General features: G+C 35.2%; 1 protein-coding gene across 17 annotated transcripts in view; it reads left to right on the plus strand.

Moving 5' to 3' along the window:
- Positions 1–22657, plus strand: part of FRYL (FRY like transcription coactivator) — a 282324-nt gene that overhangs the window by 159223 nt on the left and 100444 nt on the right. For 10 of the 17 annotated variants that reach the window (XM_078367237.1, XM_078367241.1, XM_078367239.1 and 7 more), the window contains 8 exons: positions 748–887; positions 2167–2263; positions 11287–11366; positions 12063–12143; positions 14472–14640; positions 15210–15302; positions 17650–17748; positions 18745–18846. In XM_078367237.1, the coding sequence (XP_078223363.1) occupies positions 748–887; positions 2167–2263; positions 11287–11366; positions 12063–12143; positions 14472–14640; positions 15210–15302; positions 17650–17748; positions 18745–18846 (861 nt within the window). Of the gene's footprint in view, positions 1–747; positions 888–2166; positions 2264–11286; positions 11367–12062; positions 12144–14471; positions 14641–15209; positions 15303–17649; positions 17749–18744; positions 18847–21989; positions 22035–22657 lie in introns of all 17 variants that reach the window. The other 7 variants (XR_013533124.1, XM_054253361.2, XM_054253360.2 and 4 more) reach the window with 1 other exon arrangement.

Raw genomic sequence — 22657 nt, forward strand, 5'->3', positions numbered from 1 at the left:
GGGATCCTCAAAGTGAAGAGTGACCTTAGGGACTGCTGATGGTAGCGTGTCCTGGCAGGTTGGATTCATTCATGAAGTGAATTTGTGTTGTTCACTTAGAATTTGGGTCATTTCAAGGGTGCCTCAAATTTAGTAACAGTTGTTCATCACAGTACACTTTTCATTATGTTGTCCTTTTATGTATTCTAAGCCTTACACAGTTGTTTACATGTTTCTAACATGCTGATTTGCAGATAACAGAGTAATTATAATTCTCCTCTTTGTCATGGTATAGGAAATTGGAGCTTTCCCCACAGGTCTTACATAATGTAGTCTTTGTTTCTGTCTTTTCATCCATAGAGTGGCAACATTTTAGAATCATTTGTTCACATGAACATGGAGTTGCCAGGGCAGGAAGTGGATATGGTTTCTTCATGTTTTTTGTAATGCCTCCCCTAAAGGTATCTGTGTATTTAATCAGGGATGTTACTGATGGGCATGTTTTTACACATGTGAGTGGCATATGAAGGCAGGGAAAAGGTCAAAAGCCATTGAGCTAAACCACCCAAGGAATAAAAGATAAAGTTTAATAGTGGGTGAAACTTTGCCCACTTTATCATTTGGCTAAACCCTTGACTCTTATTTTAATTTTAAAGCACATTTATTGCATTGAGTTACTGTGTTTATTCATTTCAAAACGACAGCTAATAAAGAGTGTGGTACATTCAGTGATACACTTCATTTTCTGGTAATATCTTGTGCTTTCAGTTGATAAGCTCTATGAGCTCAGTAGCAGAGCACTGTCTCCCTTCCTTACTTCGCACCTTGTTTGACTGGTACAGACGCCAAAATGGAACGGATGATGAATCTTATGAATATAGGCCTCGATCTAGCACAAAGTCTAAGGGGTAAGTGGTTTATTTTACACTGTTTTACCTGGAATCAACAACACTTCCAATGAAGGGAAGTGTTGTTATCAGTGATTGTTATCAACTGAAAGTTGTTATTGTTTGATTCATAAGCAAAATGCATTGATTACTTTTGTTACGACAATGGTAGTAAGGGGGAAGGATAGTTCATACATAAACTATAAATCAAGAGAAGGTATCAGTTAAACTAGATGTAGCCCTGCAGTACCCATACCGGGGTACCATGCAAAAATTAGTTATACAAAAACTCACTTAGGAGTGCCGTTTAGTAGTTCAGTGAGGAGTTTTAATTGTCATAAAAGTTAAGAAAATATTCAAAGAAGTTCCTGTTCATATGGTTAATGAAAGGAGGCAATTACTGTGATACAGGAAGACTGCCAAAACCCTGTATTATAATAGTACTATGATACTCTTCTTGGAGCTCAATTCCTAGAACTTCTTTTCTCCTCCTTCAAATTCCCCAGGAAAATTGTGTCATGTAAGTAAGAACCACCTGTGTTCAGGTGATTGTCCATGGTTTAGGGTTGGACTTCAGTAGATGCCACTTGTGATTTTTTTTAGCTTAAATTTGTGAGAAAGATACCTTGTACTGTATTTTCCTGTTGAAAAGTTAATACTTTTCTTTCAGTTCTGAACAAAAAAAGTTAGTAATCAAATACAGAACAATGCTAGGTTTTCTAAATAAAATTTAAAATACTAATTCTTTTAGATTTGGTTTAAATGCTAACAGATATAATAGTGAACTCTGAATAAACACCCAATATATAAAAAGGGAAAGAACATGTTCATACATATGTTGGATTATTAAAAAGCTTCAGGCTAGGCACAGTGACTCATGCTTGAAATCTGCTTTGGGAGGCTCAGGCAGGAGGATCACTTGAGCCCAGGAATTTGAGACTAGTCTGGGCAATGTAGGGAGATCTCATCTCTACAAAAAAATAAACAAAATTAGCCAGGTATGGTGGTGCTTGCCTGTAGTCCTAGTTACTTCGGAGGCTGAGGTGGGAGGATCACATGAACCCAGGAGATCAAGGCTGTGGTGAGCCGGGTTTGCAGCATTGCATTTCAGCCTGGGTGACAGAACAAGACCCTGTTTTAAACCAAAAAGACAAAAATAAAAAACAAAAAGCTTCATATTAACAATTGCTGTTGCACATTCTATCTAGTAGGAAAACAGCAAGCAACATAAGCTACTAACCAATAGATATTTTTAAAGTTATAGTCTTAATGCAGTACTAATTTTGGGTTCTTGTTTCAGGGATGAACAGCAACGTGAAAGAGATTATCTTCTTGAAAGGAGAGACTTAGCAGTAGACTTCATTTTTTGTTTAGTTTTAGTTGAAGTTTTAAAGCAGGTAAGCTCTTTTATTTCTGCAAAGTATATTCCTTATTCTTTGCTTACTGTGCCTTCCTGTTTTAGTTATTTTAAGATGCTGTGTCTAGAATTTTAGCCCGCATAAACTGAATCCCTGTAATTTAATTATATTTATTTCAGTTGCCTGGGGCTTTCATGCCCTGTACCTGTCATCCCCTCTTCTTTTTACCTTTGTATGCTGTCTAAGATATAAAATCTTGTTAGCAAAATGGAGCTGAATGGAAATTGTATTAATATTGTCTTTTAGCTGTAAATGTAGTTTAGTTTGCCCGCCATTCAGCTACTTCAGTTCCTTATTCCACTTAATTTCTCCTCTAATCCCTCAAGCCTGCATTCCAACATGTAATAATGGTGCACTTATACTTGAGGAATGGGGGTGATTTGATAAGGATACTGAATTGTCATGTGCAAATGGTTTTCAGGCAAGTAGAATACCTCAGATAATTAATTATGAATGTTTATTCATTCAGTGAAAATTAGAATGCCTACTGTGTGCTGGCATCACTTGCACTGCACTCATGAGCTTACATTTGAATGGGATAGATACACAGTAAAGATATGAATACATAATATAATGTCAGGTATAGTCTTAGTATTTTTACTATTCAAGATTAGTATCAATGCCTGTGCTGAATTTGAAAGTTTTTTTATTTAAAGATTATAGTCGTAAAAGTTATATATCATTCAAGGATGATCCATGTATTTCCAGTCATGAAAATTGTATCATTTTGAAACAAGTTAGGAAGCCCGAAAGTCAGAATCATGTTTTGCTTATGACATGTTTGGACAGGGAGTTTTGTTTTCACTACATAGAACGGAATATGTGACAAACAGCAAATGGGAGATACTAAAGTTAATTGACAGTCTTTTTCTCAGAGTATAACAATATTTGAATTATATAATCAGTTATATTTAGCATTTGTTTTTACAAGGAATATGAAAAGACAGTTATTTGATACTCTGAAATCTGCAAATAAACAACTTTAAATATGTAAAATAGACAAATGAGTTAATCACATGTTAAATCACTTTAATTTGTGCATTTCATAAAAATTTTTCAGTAGAGGTAGGAAAGAAATCTCCTCTGGGAGTTGTGCTAACAAGCCAAACTTGACTTCTATGACCTCTTGGATCAGCTGAGATGCTAAGACCTTAAGGCAGAAGTATGTAGGGTAGGAAGAGCTAAGGCCTGGAAACGGCCACAGTCCGTCAGTGGACTCTGATGACTGCTCATTGTGATTTATCCCTGGCGTATCTTGTGTGCTAAATGGACATCATTTAAGTGGATTGGAAACCAGTATTTGTGTTTTTTGGCTTAAACAGTATGGGATTTCTTCTTCCAGCCAGAGAAATGGCAGACTCTGTACACTAACATTCAGGAACCCCAGTGACCTGGCCCCATTGTGCTTCCTCTCCATTCATTTCCCATGGCATCCTTTTCTTAGATGTCAGTCTCACTCCTCATCCTAAAGTTGCCCAATCACTGGCTTCAGAACTTCAATTCAGAGGCAACTCTGTGGAGGTGTTTTTCCTGTCTCTTCCCCCTCATCCTCCCAGTCCTTTTCCCCTTCTTGTTACCTTTGTGTAGTCTTCCTCCTCTTTCAAAATAGTCCAGATAGGTCTTCAGGGAGAGAGAAAAAAAAATCAAGATCTATAAAGTTAAGAACGCTTTTTTTTTTTTTTTTGGAAGAGAGACCTCATCTCTAAAAAATATTTAAAAAATAAAAAAAATTATTTGGGTGTGGTGGTATTCACCTATAAGCCTAGCTACTCTGGAGGCTGAGGCAGGAAGATCACTGAAGCCCAGGGATTTGAGATTGCAGTGAACTGTGATTGCACCACTGTACTACAGCCTGGGCGACAGAGCGAGACCCTGTCTCTTTAAAAAAAAGCATAAGAACATCTTTTTTTTTTTCTTGGGTGAACTCACTATTCATGTTCACTGCACAATATCATTTCTGACCCACAGTTCACATGGACTCAAAGTGAAAAAAAAATACAGTAGCTCTGATAGCTAATCTTTGTCTTTGGTTCTGTCATCATATTATTCCAACCTATAGTATCCTTTCTACTGACTTCTTCACTTCTATTACTTTTATCCCTATACCCTAATTTAAATGCACTCATCAAAAAATGTGTGTGTGTGTGTGTGTATGGAGAGAGAGAGAGATAAAAATCTGTATAGGATTTTAGATTAATAAAGTGTAACTGTGTTCTTGGTGAGAAACATATATATATGTTTAGATATATGTACATAGATACATAGAAACACATATATATATATGTTTCTCACCAAGAACATAGATGCACTTCATTAATCTATAATCCTATATAGAGATTTTTCCCCTGGTAAAAGGCAAGTCTTTGTAGCTTCTCTAATAAAACTAGAGAAAATGACATAAAAATCAATAGAGCTTTCTGAAACATCACCACTAACTAACCCAATTTTCTTCTGTCAGAATAATGTGAGGTTTAATAGATCCAGAGAGTAATCAATGTAATATATCTAGAATTTAATAGGACTTTTCCTTTTGCCCCATATAATAACACCTACATTAAAATGTATTTGAGGTTTATTTTGATGAGGTGCATAGTCTTCAGAGTACTGAAGTGTTGAGACATGGTTGTTTCAATCTTGAGGAGTAAATATTCCTTATAGGATAGACCTTAACCTCATGTATTAGAAATTATGTGTTCCTTGAATAATTTGTTTTGTCTCTAATAATCACACGTTTGGAACTTTTCAAAATGTGTGAAGGACTCTATAGCCTTTGTGCAAACTGATCATTGTAATAAACCCGGGGAGATGGCCATGGCAAGTACTATTAATATCCCAGCTGTCTTGCTTGCTGCATAACGTTGGGCAGGTTACTGTCCCTGACTCTTTCTTCCTCTGTAACAATGTATAATATCATTTTTGTAGAATCGTGAGAATTAAATACAATAATGCCTGGTGTGTGGAAAGTCCTCGATACATATTATCTGTTGTCTTCACTTTACCGGGGAAGAAATGTTCTTAATTGTAGTGATTTGCTAAAGATTATAAAGCTAATTCATTTATACCACTCCAAGTTTTCTCTCTTTAATAATAAAGATAAACTTATTCTCATTGGTAAAATAGGTGATACATTAGGTGAAATGGCCAGTATCTTATAAAATTGAATGGAAGTTTTATTATAACAAGCTAGTCAAATAGTTAATATAAATATGATGAAATTAAGTAGAGGAATTCCCCTTGGGGACACAATTAATTTCAGATAATAGAGGACTAATTTTACTTTTATAAAAAAGTCAGGGCCGGGCGCAGTAGCTCATATCTGTGGTCCCAGCACTTTGGGAGGCTAAGGTGGGTGAATCACGAGGTCAGGAGTTCAAGACTAGCCTGGCCACAATGGTGAAACCCATCTCTACTAAAAATATAAAAATTAAGGCCGGGCACGATGGCTCACGCCTGTAATTCCAGCACTTTGGGAGGCCGAGGCAGGTGGATCATGAGGTTAAGAGATCGAGACCATCCTGGTCAACATGGTGAAACCCCGTCTCTACTAAAAATACAAAAATTTAGCTGGGCATGGTGGCGCGTGCCTGTAATCCCAGCTACTCAGGAGGCTGAGGCAGAATTGCCTGAACCCAGGAGGCGGAAGTTGCCGCGAGCTGAGATCGCGCCATTGCACTCCAGCCTGGGTAACAAGAGCGAAACTCCGTCTCAAAAAAAAAAAAAAAAAAAAAATTAGTTGGGTGTGGTGGTGGATGCCTGTAATCCCAGCTACACAGAAGGCCGAAGCAGAGAATTGCTTGAACTTGGGAGGTGGAGGTTGCAGTGAGCCGAGATCGTGCCACTGCACCCCAGCCTGGTGACACAGTGAAACTCCATTTCAAAAAAAAAAAAAAAAGAATAAATTTGGGGTAATGGCTAATTAAAAATAGTATGTTAGTACCAAAGACTTTAGATCCATGATAAAAGTATGTTTAAACAGCAGTATAACATTTTTAAAGTTTGAAGCAATACTCTTTTAGTATTGAATTTTAGTCGTATGTTTATTCTTTAAAACCAACGGGAAGTTGAGAAACCTAGTTTGTGAGCCATTTCAAGCTCTTGGCTTAGTTTTATTCATACTATTGTGAAGTATCAGAAGGTGGTGATATATTTTATGTCTTCAGAGTAGATTATTTGCATTTTCAGACTTAATAGCATTTTTGATGTTGCTGAGCAGTTCCAAAGGTCCACATGGGAGATGATTTGTCATTCTGCTGATGTGTGATGTTGTTTACATTCCTTGGTGCTGAGAATTGGTCATTTAGCTAATGAGTGGGCTAGTCCAACTTCCCACTATCTTAACCTAGTTTTTTGTTCTTTCATAATGTTATAAAAGCATTAAATTTTCAGCAGTGGTGGTGGAAATAGCCTTGGAATAAACCTGAGTATTTGTTATTATAGTTGTTTTTTTTTTTTTTTTTTTGAGACAGAGTCTCGTTCTGTCGCCCAGGCTGGAATCCGGTGGTGCAATCTCAGCTTATTGCAATCTCCGCCTCCCTGATTCAAGCAATTCTCCTGCCTCAGCCTCCTGGTAGCTGGGATTACAGGCCTGTGCCACTATGCCTGGCTAATTTTTGTAATTTTAGAAGAGATGGGGTTTTACCATGTTGGTAACGCTGGTCTTCAACTCCTGACCTCAGGTGATCTGCCCATCTCGGCCTCCCAAAGTGTTGGAATTACCGGCATGAGCCACCACACCCGACCTGTTATTATGGTTTCTACTAGATTTTCTTGTATGTTCAAGTAGAATTAGAGCCGCTTCTAAAATCACATCGATGACAAGATCTTAGAAAGTCTTGATGCTAAAGAGAGACATTACTCCATGAAAGAACTTTTTCTCTGTGAGCTGAAATGAGTCTTTGCTCTCTCTGTTTTTGGAAATGCAGTTAGAGAGGTTTTTCAACTACTGAAAATAAGGGGAGAAATAGGGACTTTCAGAATGTCTGTACATTCTGATAATATTCATTCTTAAAGTAAAATTTTTAGAAGTTATCAATTTTTTTTACACCTTGAACTCTGTTTCAGCAGAACTTACATATTTTTAATTAAAATTAAAGATGTATTTCTTCTTTTACTTCTCTCTGTTTCTCTTTCTTTCCTTGCAGTCATATGATAAGACCAAAGTTTTTTGCTTATTTATTTTATTCATTCAAATGCATTTTCTTTTCTTTAACTTTTTCTTTTTGGGGGGTGGGGGGGAGTCTCTCTGTCACCCAGCCAGGAGTGCAGTGGCGTGATCTCGGCTCATTGCAACTTCTGCCTCCCAGGTTCAAGTGATTCTCCTGCCTCAGTCTCCCAAGTAGCTGGGATTACAGGTGCCTGCCACCATGCCCAGCTAATTTTTGTATTTTTAGTAGAGACTGGATTTCGCCATGTTGGTCAGGCTGGTCTTGAACTCCTGACTTCAGGTGATCCACCCACCTCAGCTTCCCAAAGTGCTGGGATTACTGGTGTGAGCCTCAAATGCATTTTCATATATCAGAGTCTAGGGATAGTATATTCTAGAGAAGTACACAGCAATCTCTGAACTTCATTTCCCTCATCTGTAAAATAGGAGGCATATCTCTGTCTTGTAAGTCTGTTACAAGTGTTATATACACAGAAAGTGGTGATGGTGGTGGTAGAGTGGCAACAAAGATCGCGTAGCATGGCTGAGTGTTGTTCTCAGCTATCGTTGTTAAACTTCAGGCATAACTGAAGCAAATATAGTAATCTCCCTTTATTCTCAGGGGATATGTTCCAGAACTCCTAGTTGGTGCCTGAAACTGTAGATAATATAAAACCCTATATATACAGGTTGAGCATCCCTAATCTGAAATGTCCTCAAATCCAAAACTTTTTTCAGCACCAACGTGACACTACAAGTGAAAAATTATACACTTGACCTCATGTGATGGGTTGCAGTAAAACATAGTCAAAACTTTGTTTCATGCAGAAGTTACTTAAAATATTTTATAAAATTACCTTCAAGCTATGTGTGTAAGATGTATATTAAACAAATACATTTTGTAATTAGATTTGGGTCTTATCCCCAAGGTATCTTATTATGTATATGTGAATATTCCAAAATTTAAGAAAATCTGAAATCGAAAACACTTATCATCCCAAAGATTTTAGATAGGAGATACTAAGCCTATGTTATGTTTCTTCACGTACATACATACCCAAAACAAAGTTGTTAATTCATAAATAGGCACAGTAAAAGATTTACAATGTTAACTAATAATAAAATAGAACTGTTATAACAATATACTATAATAAAAGTGTATGAATGTGGACACACACACACACAGTCTTAGTATTTTCAAACCATGAATGACCTTGGGTAACTGAAACCACAGAAAGCAAAACTGTAGATACAGAAGAACTACTGTATAGGGGAGGAAAAACGTTTTGCTCTGCCTTCTTGGGTTTAGTGACTGGGGCCCTACAAATTAAACTGACAGGAGAAAGATTACCAGGTCAAAAGGTTTATTACAAATGCACATGGATGCCTTGTAGAAAATTTGCAGACCAAGAGCTAGTACACTTTTTTTTTTAAAGATCCAGGTAGAGGCTGGGCACGGTGGCTCAAGCCTGTAATCCCAGCACTTTGGGAGGCCGAGGCGGGCGGATCACAAGGTCAAGAGATCAAGACCATCCTGGCCAACATGGTGAAACCCCGTCTGTACTAAAAATACAAAATTATCTGGGTGTGGTGGTGTGCACCTGTAGTCCCAGGTACTTGGGAGGCTGAGACGGGAGAATTGCTTGAACCTGGGAGGCGGAGTTTGCAGTGAGCCGAGATTGTGCCACTGCACTCCAGCCTGGCGACAGAGTAAGACTCTGTCTCAAAAAAAAAAAAAAAAAAAAAAAAAAAGATTCAAGTACAGACTGGAATGTATATCATTTAACAAAGAGTGATAAGTTGTAGAGCAGTGACAAGACAAGGGAAAAAGGTTTGGGCTTCTAGGAACAGTAAAATTGTGGGAAGGTAAACATATGCAGAAAACTAATGGAATGTAATGGTTATTTAGTAAGGATTGTAGAAGGAATCTTTCCTGCATCTGCTCTTTCTCAGTTGCCTTTAGCTCAAAATAATCTGTGTGCCAAATGGCATATCGTGGGTGACTTACCTGATCTCCTTCACTAGATTGCATGCTGCCTGGAAATCATTGCACACTCCCACCAGCAATATATACAAAACCTCACTTATCACATTATCTCTACTATTTGACATTGTCAGACTTAATTTTTTTCCCCATCAGATAGGTATAAAAGGGTATCTTGCATATTTTCGTTCTCTTAGTGAAATCAAGCATCTCTTTGTCAAAGGACAAAACCAGAAAATTAGATAATATTACGAAAAGTTATTTCACATAAATATATAAAAATACAGTTAACTATAAAAATTGTTTTAATAGATTCATTGCAGCCACAATAAAAATCCTAACAGTTTTTATGGAACTTGAAAAGATGACTCTAATTGAATATGGAAGAGCAATGGGCTAAGAATAGCCAAGTTATCTCTGAAGAAAAGTAAGCAGAGTACCTGCATTGCTACATATGAGAACTTATTATTAGCTCTAGTAATTAATAAGATGGTATGGTTTTGGTATAGACACATACAAATTGATTGATGGAACAAAATAGAGAGCTCAAAAATAGACCCACACATATACAGTCAGGGTCTTCTTATCTGTGAGTTCCACATCCATGGATTCAGCCAACCTCTGAACAAAAATATAAAAATAACCCATAAATATATATACCTGCTAGGTACCCAGAAAAATTAAAAATTAAATATATGTAAATAACAGTACAACAATAGAAAATACAGTGTAACAACTATTTACATAGTGTTTACATTGTATTACATACTATAAGTAATCTATGGGAGGATGTACATAGGGTTATAGGCAAATAGTACACCATTTTATATCAGGAACTTGAGCATCTGCAGATTTTGGTATCACAGGGGTTCTGGAACCAATGCCTTACATATACGGAGGGTTGACTCTGTAGAACTAGAATACGTGTTAGCAATGACTTCTAAACTCTTTAACCCAGAGTTCCTCCTTTTGGAATTTTTCCCATGGAACCCTACAAGTATATAATTTTAAATGCACAATATGTTTAATTGTAGTACTGCTTGAATATTGAAAATCTGGATTGAAATGTTCATTAATAGGGTGCTCCTCAAATTGTGATATATAAATACGGAGTATTATGTGGTTGTTAAAAAGTATAAGGAGGAGCTCTGGATACTGACATGGAAAGATACATTATTCTGTTAAGTAAAGCTAATGAATGCACGCATGCATGTGTGTGAGGATGTGTAGGAAAAAGGCTGAAAGGATGTACGTGAAGTTATTAATAGTGATTACATGCGGTGAAGGAGTAGGGCTTTTATTACTGGTTTACATTTTTTAAATTTGTTTTACATAGTAGAAAGTAGCATATACTTTTTCAAAGAGGTTAAAATGAGAATATTTAAATGACAGGTTTTTAATAATGTCTATAAATAGTTTAAGATCGTTAGAAAAGATAATGTCCCTTGCGGCCATTGTTCATGATAGTTCAAAATTGGACTATATGAAATATAGGGCTGGCTCATTACAAAGGTACTTTTCTACATGTTTTGCAGGGAGGTGTATGTAAGTGTCTTTTTTAGCTTTCTGGCAGTAACTATTTAACAGTAATAACAGTAACAATACTGTTTTTCCTACTGCATAGTACATAGTTTAGTGATTCGTGATTATGAAGCTAATATTCTTAAATTTAGAGCTTGTGAAATTTGATGAGTAACCAAATTCTTAGAGAAAATGAGATTTTCAAAAGAAAGGAAAGTTGACCGATTAGTAATAGATTATCACATGAAAATTAAGATTGATTATTGATTTAATTAGTTGAATTGACAAGAATACTCATAAAAAACCAATAGCTTATTTAACTCTTACTTACTTGATAATTTTTTTAAATTCTAGATTCCTGTTCATCCTGTACCCGATCCCTTAGTTCATGAAGTTCTAAACTTAGCTTTTAAGCACTTTAAACATAAGGAAGGGTAAGTAAAATATTAACTTGGGATTGTTGCCTCTTTTTGCAATCCAGGTCTAGACTATTTGAATTCTTATTGATTATTTGTGTTGAGAGTTCAAGGTAATTACTATTTTTTTAAAAAAAAAAAACAAGGTTTTACTCTCAGCCAGCTTGGAGTGTAGAGATGTGATCAGGCTCACTGCAGCCTTGACCTCCTGGGCTCAAATGATCCTCCCAACTCAGCCTCCTGAGTAGTTGGGACTACAGATACACACTACCACACTCTGCTAATTTTTGTATTTTTTGTAGAAACAGAGTTTTGCCGTGTTGCCCAGGCTGGTCTTGAACTCCTGGGCTCCAAGCCATCCACCCACCTTGGCCTCCCTAAGTGCTGGGATTATAGGTGTGAGCCACTACACCCAGTCCCCTTTTCTTTTAAATTCACACAAAAAGCCGATAAGAAAGATTTTGTAAAAATAATTCTTAGCACTATAGATTGGATATATACGAACCAGAAGATTCAATATCATAGTAAAGTAAAATTTAAGATAGAATAAAATTAGTATTGCTTTTATCATATAAATGAATATTGCTTTTATTATATAAATGAATATTCAGAGAATATTATACAATATTCTGATAAAGAATTTTCAAATGTATTAGACAAGAGAGTTTGTAGAAAAATTTAATGAAATGTTATGTTTGTTCTTTGTTATTTTAGATATTCAGGAACCAACACTGGGAATGTGCATATTATTGCAGACTTATATGCAGAGGTGATAGGGGTTCTTGCCCAATCAAAGTAAGTTTTGCAAATCACCCATTTAGATTTTCTTTGCATCTTAGAATTTTCATTGTCAGCTGATACAGTAGATACTGATAGTATTTTCTTCATAGTACTAAGTTAGCTCCACCTTTCGTTACTTTACTGCTCTGTTTCTCAGACGCTCTTTAACACTCATAACTCAATTTCGCCACTTGTTTTAATTTTATATGGGGTTTTCCATAAATGTCTGAATCGAACAAATCAGAAATTACCAACCGTAGTTAGGATATTATCTTTCCCCCTATTTTTAACAATACTGTGAGAGGATTTTTTTAGAACTCTTTACATAGCTAATAATTACTTTCCAGGTGAGAACTTTTATTCCTCAGATAGCAATGCAATGTTTTCTAATGATCTTACTTGTCTTAATACTAAACAGAGTTTGAATTGGTAAACGAGACACCAAAAAGGAAAGATGAAAGATATTCGGTTACTCAATTAAAAGTGTTATTTATTAGGAGTTATACACGTTGAGTTACATTGAACCATCAATTTAGTAAACAGTAAAATATGTTTGTCATTAGCAACTTGTGGTTGCTGTAAAAATTATGGAAGATTTTGAATTTCTTTTGTTACTACTGAGAAATTTGTAAGAAAAAAATATCAAATTATATTTTCTTAGATGTGTTTTAAAGAGTCTTTGGCTCTGAAATCATCATATAGCAAGCAACCTTTCTAAATTCTAGGAAGGCAAGTACAATTATTGTTAATGTTTAAGTAGTTTGTATTTTAATATTAGATGAACTATTTCATTTAGCATATTTTAAATCCTTTTAATATACTAGGGACCCTTGTATAGCGAATGTTATGGAACTTAGAACATGGTTTGAGTATTTTAAATGATTTAGACATCGACAATAATACAGACACAAAAACATAGATATGAGCAATGATGTATTTCCCTTTATGACATAGTTTGTTCATGGTATTTTTGTTTTTGTCAAAGCTGAGTTTGTATCTTAGGAATGTAGACCAGAAATTCTAAATAATGCATTAGCAAATTGGATCCAGGAGAACACTTCATCATTGCTAAGTTAACTCTAGGTGGCAAGGATAGTAAGTCCAAACGGCCAGTAAATGTATGAAATAGTGCTCAGCCTCACTTGGCCAGTTGTAGGAGAAATGCCACTGTAGAGCAATACTAAGGTGTTTTCTACTCATGTATGTAATAAGCATGGGAGAAAACGTGAAAGGATTCACTTTGAGTTAGGCTGATAGGACCTAAGGAGGCAGGTGGTGGGGTTGAGTGGGGGTGGTGAAGAGAAGGAGATAAAGGCTAGGGTATATTTGAATCTTGTGTATGTGTTTTCTTGGCTTGTACTGACTAATAATTTTCATAAGTAGTTTAACAAAAGGAGAAAATCCTTAGATTCTAATATTATTTTAGTGGAAAGAATTTTATCCATTTTACAAAAATTTTCTTAAGGAAGTGCTGAAGAATATATTCATGAAGAATAGTATCATATTCGCCAAGATTACAATCAAAATAGATGTTATATTTCAATCATGTATCCATATTTTGTTAATACGTTTTGTTCTCACAGTAGTCAGTGACTATTGGAAAGCATGTTCTGAGGTTATTTTAACTTTAAGGAACTGGCTTCCCCAAGTATAATTAATAGTTGCTTTATTAGGGGGGTATTAAGTATTATTGATTAATTAAAATCTTTAGTTGCTTTATAATACATTGGGGGTATTAAGTACTATTGATTAATAAACGGTTAGATGTCCTTTTCAAACATAAGCAAAGAAAAGCTTACTAGCTTTAAAAATTGTGATTTGAATCCAGGATGATGCTCACATTTCAATAGCCTTTTCACAGCGTAATGATGTATTGATTTTAAGTGATAATTAGTACTCTAAAATTGATTGGTTTATCTCTTTGAACAAATTTATAGTCCAATTTGCTCTCCATATGACTAATTGCAGACTTTATATAAAAAGTTGGAGACACTCTCTGATTTACATGGTGGTGTTTTATAGGTGGGTTATTGGATATTATTTTATTATGGTTATTAATTAAATGGTAATGGTGGTGTATTAATGTTATAGGAATAAAGAAATGTTATGATTCTTTATTAAATTAGAAGTATCAGAAACTTCTAATTTAATTTTAAAATAAATGAACAACAAATTTAGAGTAGCAATTTGTATTTTCCTCTTTGTGCTTTCCTGGCAATTGTAATGAAGGTAGAAAAAGGAGATGATATTTAGGTAGCTTACCTTTTGATTTTTACCCTTAAATATCATGTGGAAATTAGTGTATTTAATTCAAATCAATTTATGTCTCTACGTATATTAAAGGTTTCAGGCTGTAAGGAAGAAGTTTGTGACAGAATTGAAAGAACTGCGACAAAAGGAACAAAGCCCACATGTGGTACAAAGCGTTATCAGCTTAATAATGGGAATGAAATTTTTTCGAGTAAAAATGTATCCTGTAGAAGATTTTGAAGCATCATTTCAATTTATGCAGGTGATATACCTTCTCAGTGATAGTAAATAGAGCAAGCCTAACCAGTTCTTGCTCTTTATGACTTTTTAAAAGAAACAAAATATACAGAAATTAATGGTATCATTTTTAGTCTCTTGTGTGTTAAGTTGTCATAGTGTAAATTATTATTTCTTCTTTGAGACAGTCTTACTCTGTCACCCTGGAGGCTGGAGTACAGTGGTACGATCTCAGCTCACTGCAACCTCTGCCTTCTGGGTTCAAGCGATATTCCTGCCTCAGCCTCCTAAGTAGTTGGGATTACAGGCACTTGCCACCATGCCCAGCTAATTTTTATATTTTTCTTTTAGTAGAGACAGGGTTTCACCCTGTTGGCCAGGCTGGTCTCAAACTCCTGACCTCAGGTGATCTGACTGCCTCAGCCTCCCAAAGTGCTGGGATTACAGGTGTGAGCTACCATGCCAGGCCAACTTTATGTGTTGACCTTAGTTTTTTGGTAAAATGGCAGAGTGTTCACAAAATTATTTTGATATTACAAATTCTTTAACCTTTGCTCTTTTGGTAATCTAAGTATATACCTCTTTCCCTTTAAGGAATGTGCTCAGTATTTCTTAGAAGTGAAAGATAAAGATATAAAACATGCACTTGCTGGTTTATTTGTGGAGATTCTTATCCCTGTAGCTGCTGTAAGTATGTTTTTATTTTCATACCATTTTTGTATTATATAAGAACCTTAACAACTCTATTCTTTCATTTTTTTTTTTCCCTAAAAATACTTACATGATAGTAAGCTGTGGTCATGGGAGGGCTTGTCTCATTTGTTCCCTGTGCTCAGAAGTCTTTTCCCTTTGTTGATTATGCAGTGTTTTAGAGATCATTTCATGTATTTTGTTTTTGGTTGTTTCAGATGGTGGGGAAATCCAGCTCCCTTCACTCCATCTGGGCTAGACATGGAAATTAATTACATTCTTTTTGTTCAGGTTTTATTCTAGTTAAAATCTCAAAAAATGAAGAAATTTATTAATGTTGAAAATTGAACTGTTTTGGCTTTCATTTTTAAACATTGAATTCACTGACTTGTGACCTATGAGCTTGTATGAATTGGTTTGCAGTATTCAGGTCCTGCCTTTAGAGCATGTGTAACAGAGAACTGTTTTAAAAGTTAAGAATTTAAAATATTGATGAGAGTGATTGATGCATCTCTTTTTAAAACCTGTCTTGCATTGATGATTTTTTTAAATGGGGACACACAAAACTCATAAATTAAAGGTTTGCAAGTGGTTTGTTTGAGTTACACAGCTCCCATTCCCTCCCAACCCAGTTTTTAGCCATATGAGTTCGGCTTATTTTATCAAAAAGAAAACAGGCTATCATGTATAAGTCATGTCAGTTTTAGTCTTTTATTAGAAATGCACTTTGATTTCTTTTCCTGTAAGTTGTTTGAATTACTGTTTATCCCTTCCAAATGATCATTTGCACTTCCCCCTCTGTTTGATCTACCTTTTTTTTTTTGCCAGTTGGCTGAGATTAGGTTTTAGTTTTTTTAGTTCATGAAAAGGAACAGGTTATAGGAAGAGAGGCGCTTGACAATGGTCCATTATCACCATGTTGCCTGCTCCTTTTATACCATATTTACTTTTCTGCCCAGGTTTATTAGCCTGCTAGGGCTGCCGTAATAAAGTACCTCAAACTGGGTAGCTTAACAACAGAAATATATTGTCTCATATTTACGGAGGCTGGAGTGTGAGATAAAAGTGCCAGCAGGTTGGTTCCTTGTAAGGGTTGTGAGAAAGAACCTGCTCCATGTCCCTTGCCTAGCCTCTCATGTACTGAAAATCTTTGGTGTTTCTTGGCTTGTAGAAGCAGGGCTCTATTCCTACCTTCATGGTCACTTGGCATTCTCCTTGCGTATATGTCTGTGTTCAAATTTCCTTTTTTTAAAAGGACATCAGTCATGTGGATTAGGGTCTTCCTGATCCTAACTTAATTAACTTAAACTGCAATGACCTATTTCCTAATGAAATCACCTTCTGATGTATGTGGGATTAGGACTTCAACATGAATTCTGGGGGGATATGATTCAACCCATAATACTAGGCCTCTGTAGATAGAGCTCCTTCTGCCTGGAACATTCATGCCTCTCTAGTAACCTCCCTCCCCTCTTTGCCCAACTCACCTCTCTTTCTTTACTCATTTTTATATTGAGTGCTTTCTCTTTGTCAGGTCCTCATCTATGCACAAGAGAATACAACAATGAATATGATAGGAAAGACTCCTTAGTATTGTAGACTTTACTTACAAGTGCAGAAGATAGAAAATATACTAGTGCATAAAATAGGTAGTGTGACAGATTGTGGAGAGTAATGTGATGAAACATTAAACAGGGTGGGGAGCATAGGATTGCCAAATGGGGGATGAGGGAGTTGAAATTTTAGAGTATGATTAGGAAAGACCACCACCTCAAAAGAGATGGTAGCAATTGAGCAAAAACTAAAGGAATGAGACAGTAAGACTTCCTACGTCTGTGGAAGGAGCTTCTCTGGCAGAAGGCCCCAGCATAGACATCCTAAGTCAAGAAATGCTTTGATGCATTCTAGGAACAGCGAGGAAGCTCCTAGGGCTAGGTCCCTGTGTACATGGTCAGAGGGTGGGAGATAAGGCCAGCAAGTTTAAATGGGAGACTTTAGCAATATTTCTGGTAAGAGATGTTGGATGCAGATTAGATGTTACTTCCTTCTGGAGATTTTCCGTAGGGGACCGTTTTGAGTGCACCAAGAGCGCAGAGAATTTGCTCTCATTGAACCTGTTATACTGTGTCTTCCTTGGCTGTATTCCCACTTTGTTCATTCAGGGCTGAGACCAGGTTTATCTTATGTACTTAACATTTGGTCACTTGGCACGTTGTAATACTTCAGTGAGAGTCTCAGTGAATTATTAACCAATTTCAAACCTCACAGAAAGTTCTTGTAACCTTTGTATAGTTTAATCTAATGTCTGTAATCATTTTCTTTGTTTGCATTCTCTTTTTACTAGGCTGTTAAAAATGAAGTGAATGTTCCCTGTTTGAAAAATTTTGTGGAGATGCTTTATCAGACTACTTTTGAACTGAGCTCGAGAAAGAAGCATTCATTGGTATTAAGAAACATTTCAAACCTTTTCATATTTAATTGGGATCTTTAGTAATTGATTTATGAATTCACTGGAGATTTAAGAGAATTATAAAATCTAAAATTGTAAAATCCCTGAAGTGCAATACAAAGGCAAATTTAATATACATATTTTTCACATTGCTCTATTTAAATTTTCTGTTTTTAATTTTACTAGCTCTGCATTTGATGAGTTGTTCAGACTTCCTTCTAGGTAGTCATACATTGCTTAATGACGGAAATATGTTCTGAGAAATGTGTCATTAGGCAGTTTCATTCTGCAAACATCATTGAATGTACTTACACAAACCTAGTTAGTATTGCCTGCTACCCACTAGGCTATATGGAATAGCCTATTGCTCCCAGGCTACAAACCTCTACAGCATGTAATTGTACTGAATACTGTGGGCAGTTGTAACAGAATGATATTTGTGTGTCTAAACACAGGGAAGGTACAGTAAAAATATGTTTATGATCACTGTCATAAAGTGATTTTAGCAGCTGTTTTCTGTCTGATCTTTTCTATTCAGATTAAAGGCATTTTTTTCTACCTGTTTCACATAACTTTTCTGTAGATTGGAGAAGGTTTGGAGAATTGGTCAAATATTTGATCATCTAAACTAGAGATACAATAATAGTAAACATGATTGTGCCAGGCATTGAACTAAGTATTTTGCACTTTTTCGTCTTACTTTAAGCTTCACAACCCTGTAAGATATTTGTGATTATTGTCTTCCACTTTACATGTTTGGAAAGTGAGGCTTAGAGTGCTTGATCAGTCAAGGAATTTTCCTTGTAGAAAATTTACCTTTTATCCTTCTGCGTTGGATTATTCTGTGAGATTATACTTCTTACTACAAAATAGCTATGAGAAAACTGCTTACAAGATTTGTTTCCTTGCTTATGAGAATAAATGAAATGTAATTTACAAGTCCAGTGCTTTTCGATGAAAAGTGTTCTCTCTTTTCCCCATCTCCTTTAGGCTTTATATCCACTAATTACCTGCCTTTTATGTGTCAGTCAGAAACAATTTTTTTTAAATAACTGGCATATTTTCCTACAGAACTGTTTGTCACATTTAAAGGTAAGATGTAATCACACTTCTGATCTATAAATACTGACTGTGGTGTATTTGTTTGTGCATATAAATTGAACAGTGCATAATGAAACTTTTGTTACTATTGATATACTTGAATAGTAACATGTTGCCACATTCCTTTTCCTATTTCTTCTATAGGGAATCATGTATAGATATGAGTAAACCTTTGACTGAAAATTTAGTTTGTCCTAATGAATGCAAAATTATACATTTTTAGTGATATTTATATTAAATCTAGGAATATTTGTTAATATTTTTAGAATTATAGAGTATTACTCTCACAAAACCCTTTAGATACTTATTTTGTCTTTTGTTTTGAGGAAATCAGAATGTTGGTTTAAGTCTGAGCAAATGAAAAAAGCTTTGATGATATCACTAAAATTTCATTTAATTATGCCTAGCCATATCTAAAAGTTGGTACTGGATCCACACAGATGTAAAAGCTCCTGAAATGATTCTGACTTGAATGAAAGGGTACTTGTCACTAACACTGTTTGGCACATCGATATTCAGTCTCTCTTAGTCCTGAACACAAAACTGTGAGAGATACAAGGATCATTTTCTTCCCAGGATGCTCTGCTGGCAGGATCCTCTGTTCTTATTTGGGTAGGAACACAATTCTGACAGAGTGTGGGAATATTCTTCAGCTGCATGTCATGCCAGTGCTTGATTTGAATATTCTTTTAGTATATACTTAGATGAGCCTATTTGAATATTTGCTCGCAAGTTATAGAAATATTGCAGACATGACATTCCATTTCCTGGTATTCCTCTAAGTTAGATTTTAAACTGAAAACCCTATACTTTGAAGATAATGGAACCGAGGCAGATAGAGTAAGTGACTTGTCTTTGGCTATGCAGCTCACTGTGCTATTGTAGAAGTAGGACTGCCTCTTCTTTCATACTTCAGGAATGATCCACTGGATATTATCCTGTATGTCTTTTTCATAATTCTATGTATCATTTTCAAAACTGCCTCAATTTCTTAGATATGTAGAATATATACTACTTTGAGAAATATTTTCATCTGTTTTCTTTCTAGATAAACATTGATATTACTTACGTTTGGATGAAAATTTATATACCTTCTTTGACTGTTTATGAAAATTCACAGGACCAAATCAAACTGATTAAACTCTTTATGTCATACAACCAGGAGATAAATTTTATTTACCTAATTATAATGTACTTGTTTCTGTTCTTATTTTGATAATTTGTACAGATACAGGGACCAAAAGAGAATTGATAATTTTTCTGGATAATATGATTTTTCATAAGTTCATTTAAATATTTTTAAGATATGCAATTAAATGTTTCCGGAAGACTGCTTTGTTTCATAACAGTTCATTCTTTTCTGTTGCTTGTTGGAATTTTTTAATATATATACGTTTCACCTAACATATTTGCAATACTTCGCAGTACCTTAACTTTTTTTTGTCTTAAGACTTTCATTTAAATGCTCTGTTTTCTTTGAACCCTTACCTCCTGTTAAATATTTCTGGCATATTGTTCATTTTCATTAATGGCTATGTCAATCTGCCAGGCTAAAGGAGATAAGAGCCACTTAGCATGAGTATTTGGAATATAATTGTCTTGGCCATTAACCCTTAACTTAACATTAAGGCTCTATTCAGCAGAAATTTAATGAATTGGCTCCTGTTTATTAAGTCTTAGATAATGTGGCTGCTCTGCATAGTTGTGGTAAGGATTTGAGCATTGAAGGAAAAACTATGTTAGTTTTCTGTTATAACAGTTACTTGTTTTATGTATAGGAAAAATTGATCTAAGATAAAGGCCTTATCTAAATAATTTTGTGGTTCAGTTAATCTCTTGATACTAAAAACCTAAAACAATTTCCATTAGACCCATACATTTTTTTTTTTTTTTGAGATTAAGTCTTGCTCTGTTACCCAGGCTGGAATGCAGTGGCACTATCTCAGCTCACCGCAACCTCCACCTCCTGGGCTCAAGTGATTCTTCTGCCTCAGCCTCCTGAGTAGCAGGAATTATAGGCACCTGCCACCACCCCCAGCTGATTTTTGTATTTTTAGTAGAGATGGGGTTTTGCCATGTTGGCCAGGCTGGTCTTGAACTCCTGACCTCAAGGTATCCATCCCTTCAACCCCCAAAGTGCTGGGATTACAGTTGTGAACCACTGTGCCCAGCCTAGACCCATACTTCTTATGACTGGTTTTTATTACTCTTTATTGGATGCTACATCCTCTAAGTACAGAATCTCACTTGATTTTTACTGTACATGAGGCTGAAAGAAGATAAACAAGTAACCTGTGTTTTGGGAGCCAGTAAATCATGGAGATGGACTTGTGTCCATATTCACATAGTTCCATAGCTCTCACTCTTCTGGTCCACCATGTTACTGCTGAATGTAGTGTAAGCACTATTGTTGAATATAAGCACTGAATATTTTAAGAAAACATCTTAGCAATAATTTGGGGATATTTAAAAGGCATTATTCTCTAGAGTCATAAGAATAAATATGAATTTTAAGGCACTTTATGATATTGCACAGTTTTTAAAAATTATCATACCAGTTTTAAGTTGATGACCATGAAAAATGAGTTCTATCCCTATGTGCCCATAAAATAGCTTGTGACAGAGTATCACTTTATTTCACTGAAAAGTTAAATCTTTAATTTTTGTTCCAAACAGAATTTTGTAGTCTCCCATTCCCATGTCTGTATCAATTTAGATACTTGTGTGAAACATGATTTTAAAGTTTCTGGAGAATTCTTAAGAGAGATAGTAAATAAGAGTAGATATCATACAAAAATAATTTAGAGATTTTTTTTCCCCAAAAATCTATACTTATTTTTATTAGACAATTTAAAGTTGTCTGAACTGAAATGCAGTGCTTTAGGAAAAATGTTAAGAAAAATTAGAGAGTTAACACTTTTGTTTTCTCTTAGTTTGAATATTATAGGTGGATCTCCCATGATGTCCAAATTGTGGGATTTTTTTTAGTGTTTCTGGCCACTGTCTTAGACATTTCAAATTTCTTCTAAATAGACGCCTTGGTGAAGAGCTGTCTTGTTTTGTGCTTATTTTCATCTAACATGCATGTGCTGCATCTCATGTTTATGTTTGCTGTCTCACATTGCTTTATTTAGATGCCATCTAACAACAGTATCAGAAAACAAATAGAAACACTCCAGGTGAGTTGTGTCGACACTACAAAGTAAAATATTGCTTTATTTCCTTTAAGTGTGGCATTTGTTTTTCCTTTTCCCATTGTTGCGTTGCATGTCTAATGTATTTTTTCCAACCTGCTTCTGGTATTGTAAAAGAAGAGTGGCACACAGCAGAAACATTCTTCAGAAGGTTTAATATCAATGTGGCCCCAAGAAGATGAATTTTGAAAATAGAACTGATACTAAATGAGGATTCTTCACCAAAATTCACAATTTTAAAATACTCTGTTTAATATACATTATCTAGCTGTTATAAATGAAAATGTTTAATTTCCAGTGAAATTAAGGAGATAGTAGCTTAGATTTTGAATATAGTTTGTTGTTCTTATTGTTTTTATTTTTAATTTTTATGGGCACACAGTAGATGTATATATTTATGGGGTACATGAGATGTTTTGATACAGGCATGGAATGTGAAATAAGCACATTGTGGAGAATGGGGTATTCAACCCCCCAAGCATTTATCCTTTGAGTTACAAACAATCCAATTATATTCCTAAAGTTAATGGAATAAATTTTGACAAATTAACTTTTAAAATTTTATTCTATTGATTTGGGTTTTCTGTTTTTTAATTTTTTTAGAGACA

The sequence above is a fragment of the Callithrix jacchus genome, chromosome 3, assembly GCF_049354715.1.
Source record: "Callithrix jacchus isolate 240 chromosome 3, calJac240_pri, whole genome shotgun sequence".
Lineage (NCBI taxonomy): Eukaryota > Metazoa > Chordata > Mammalia > Primates > Cebidae > Callithrix > Callithrix jacchus.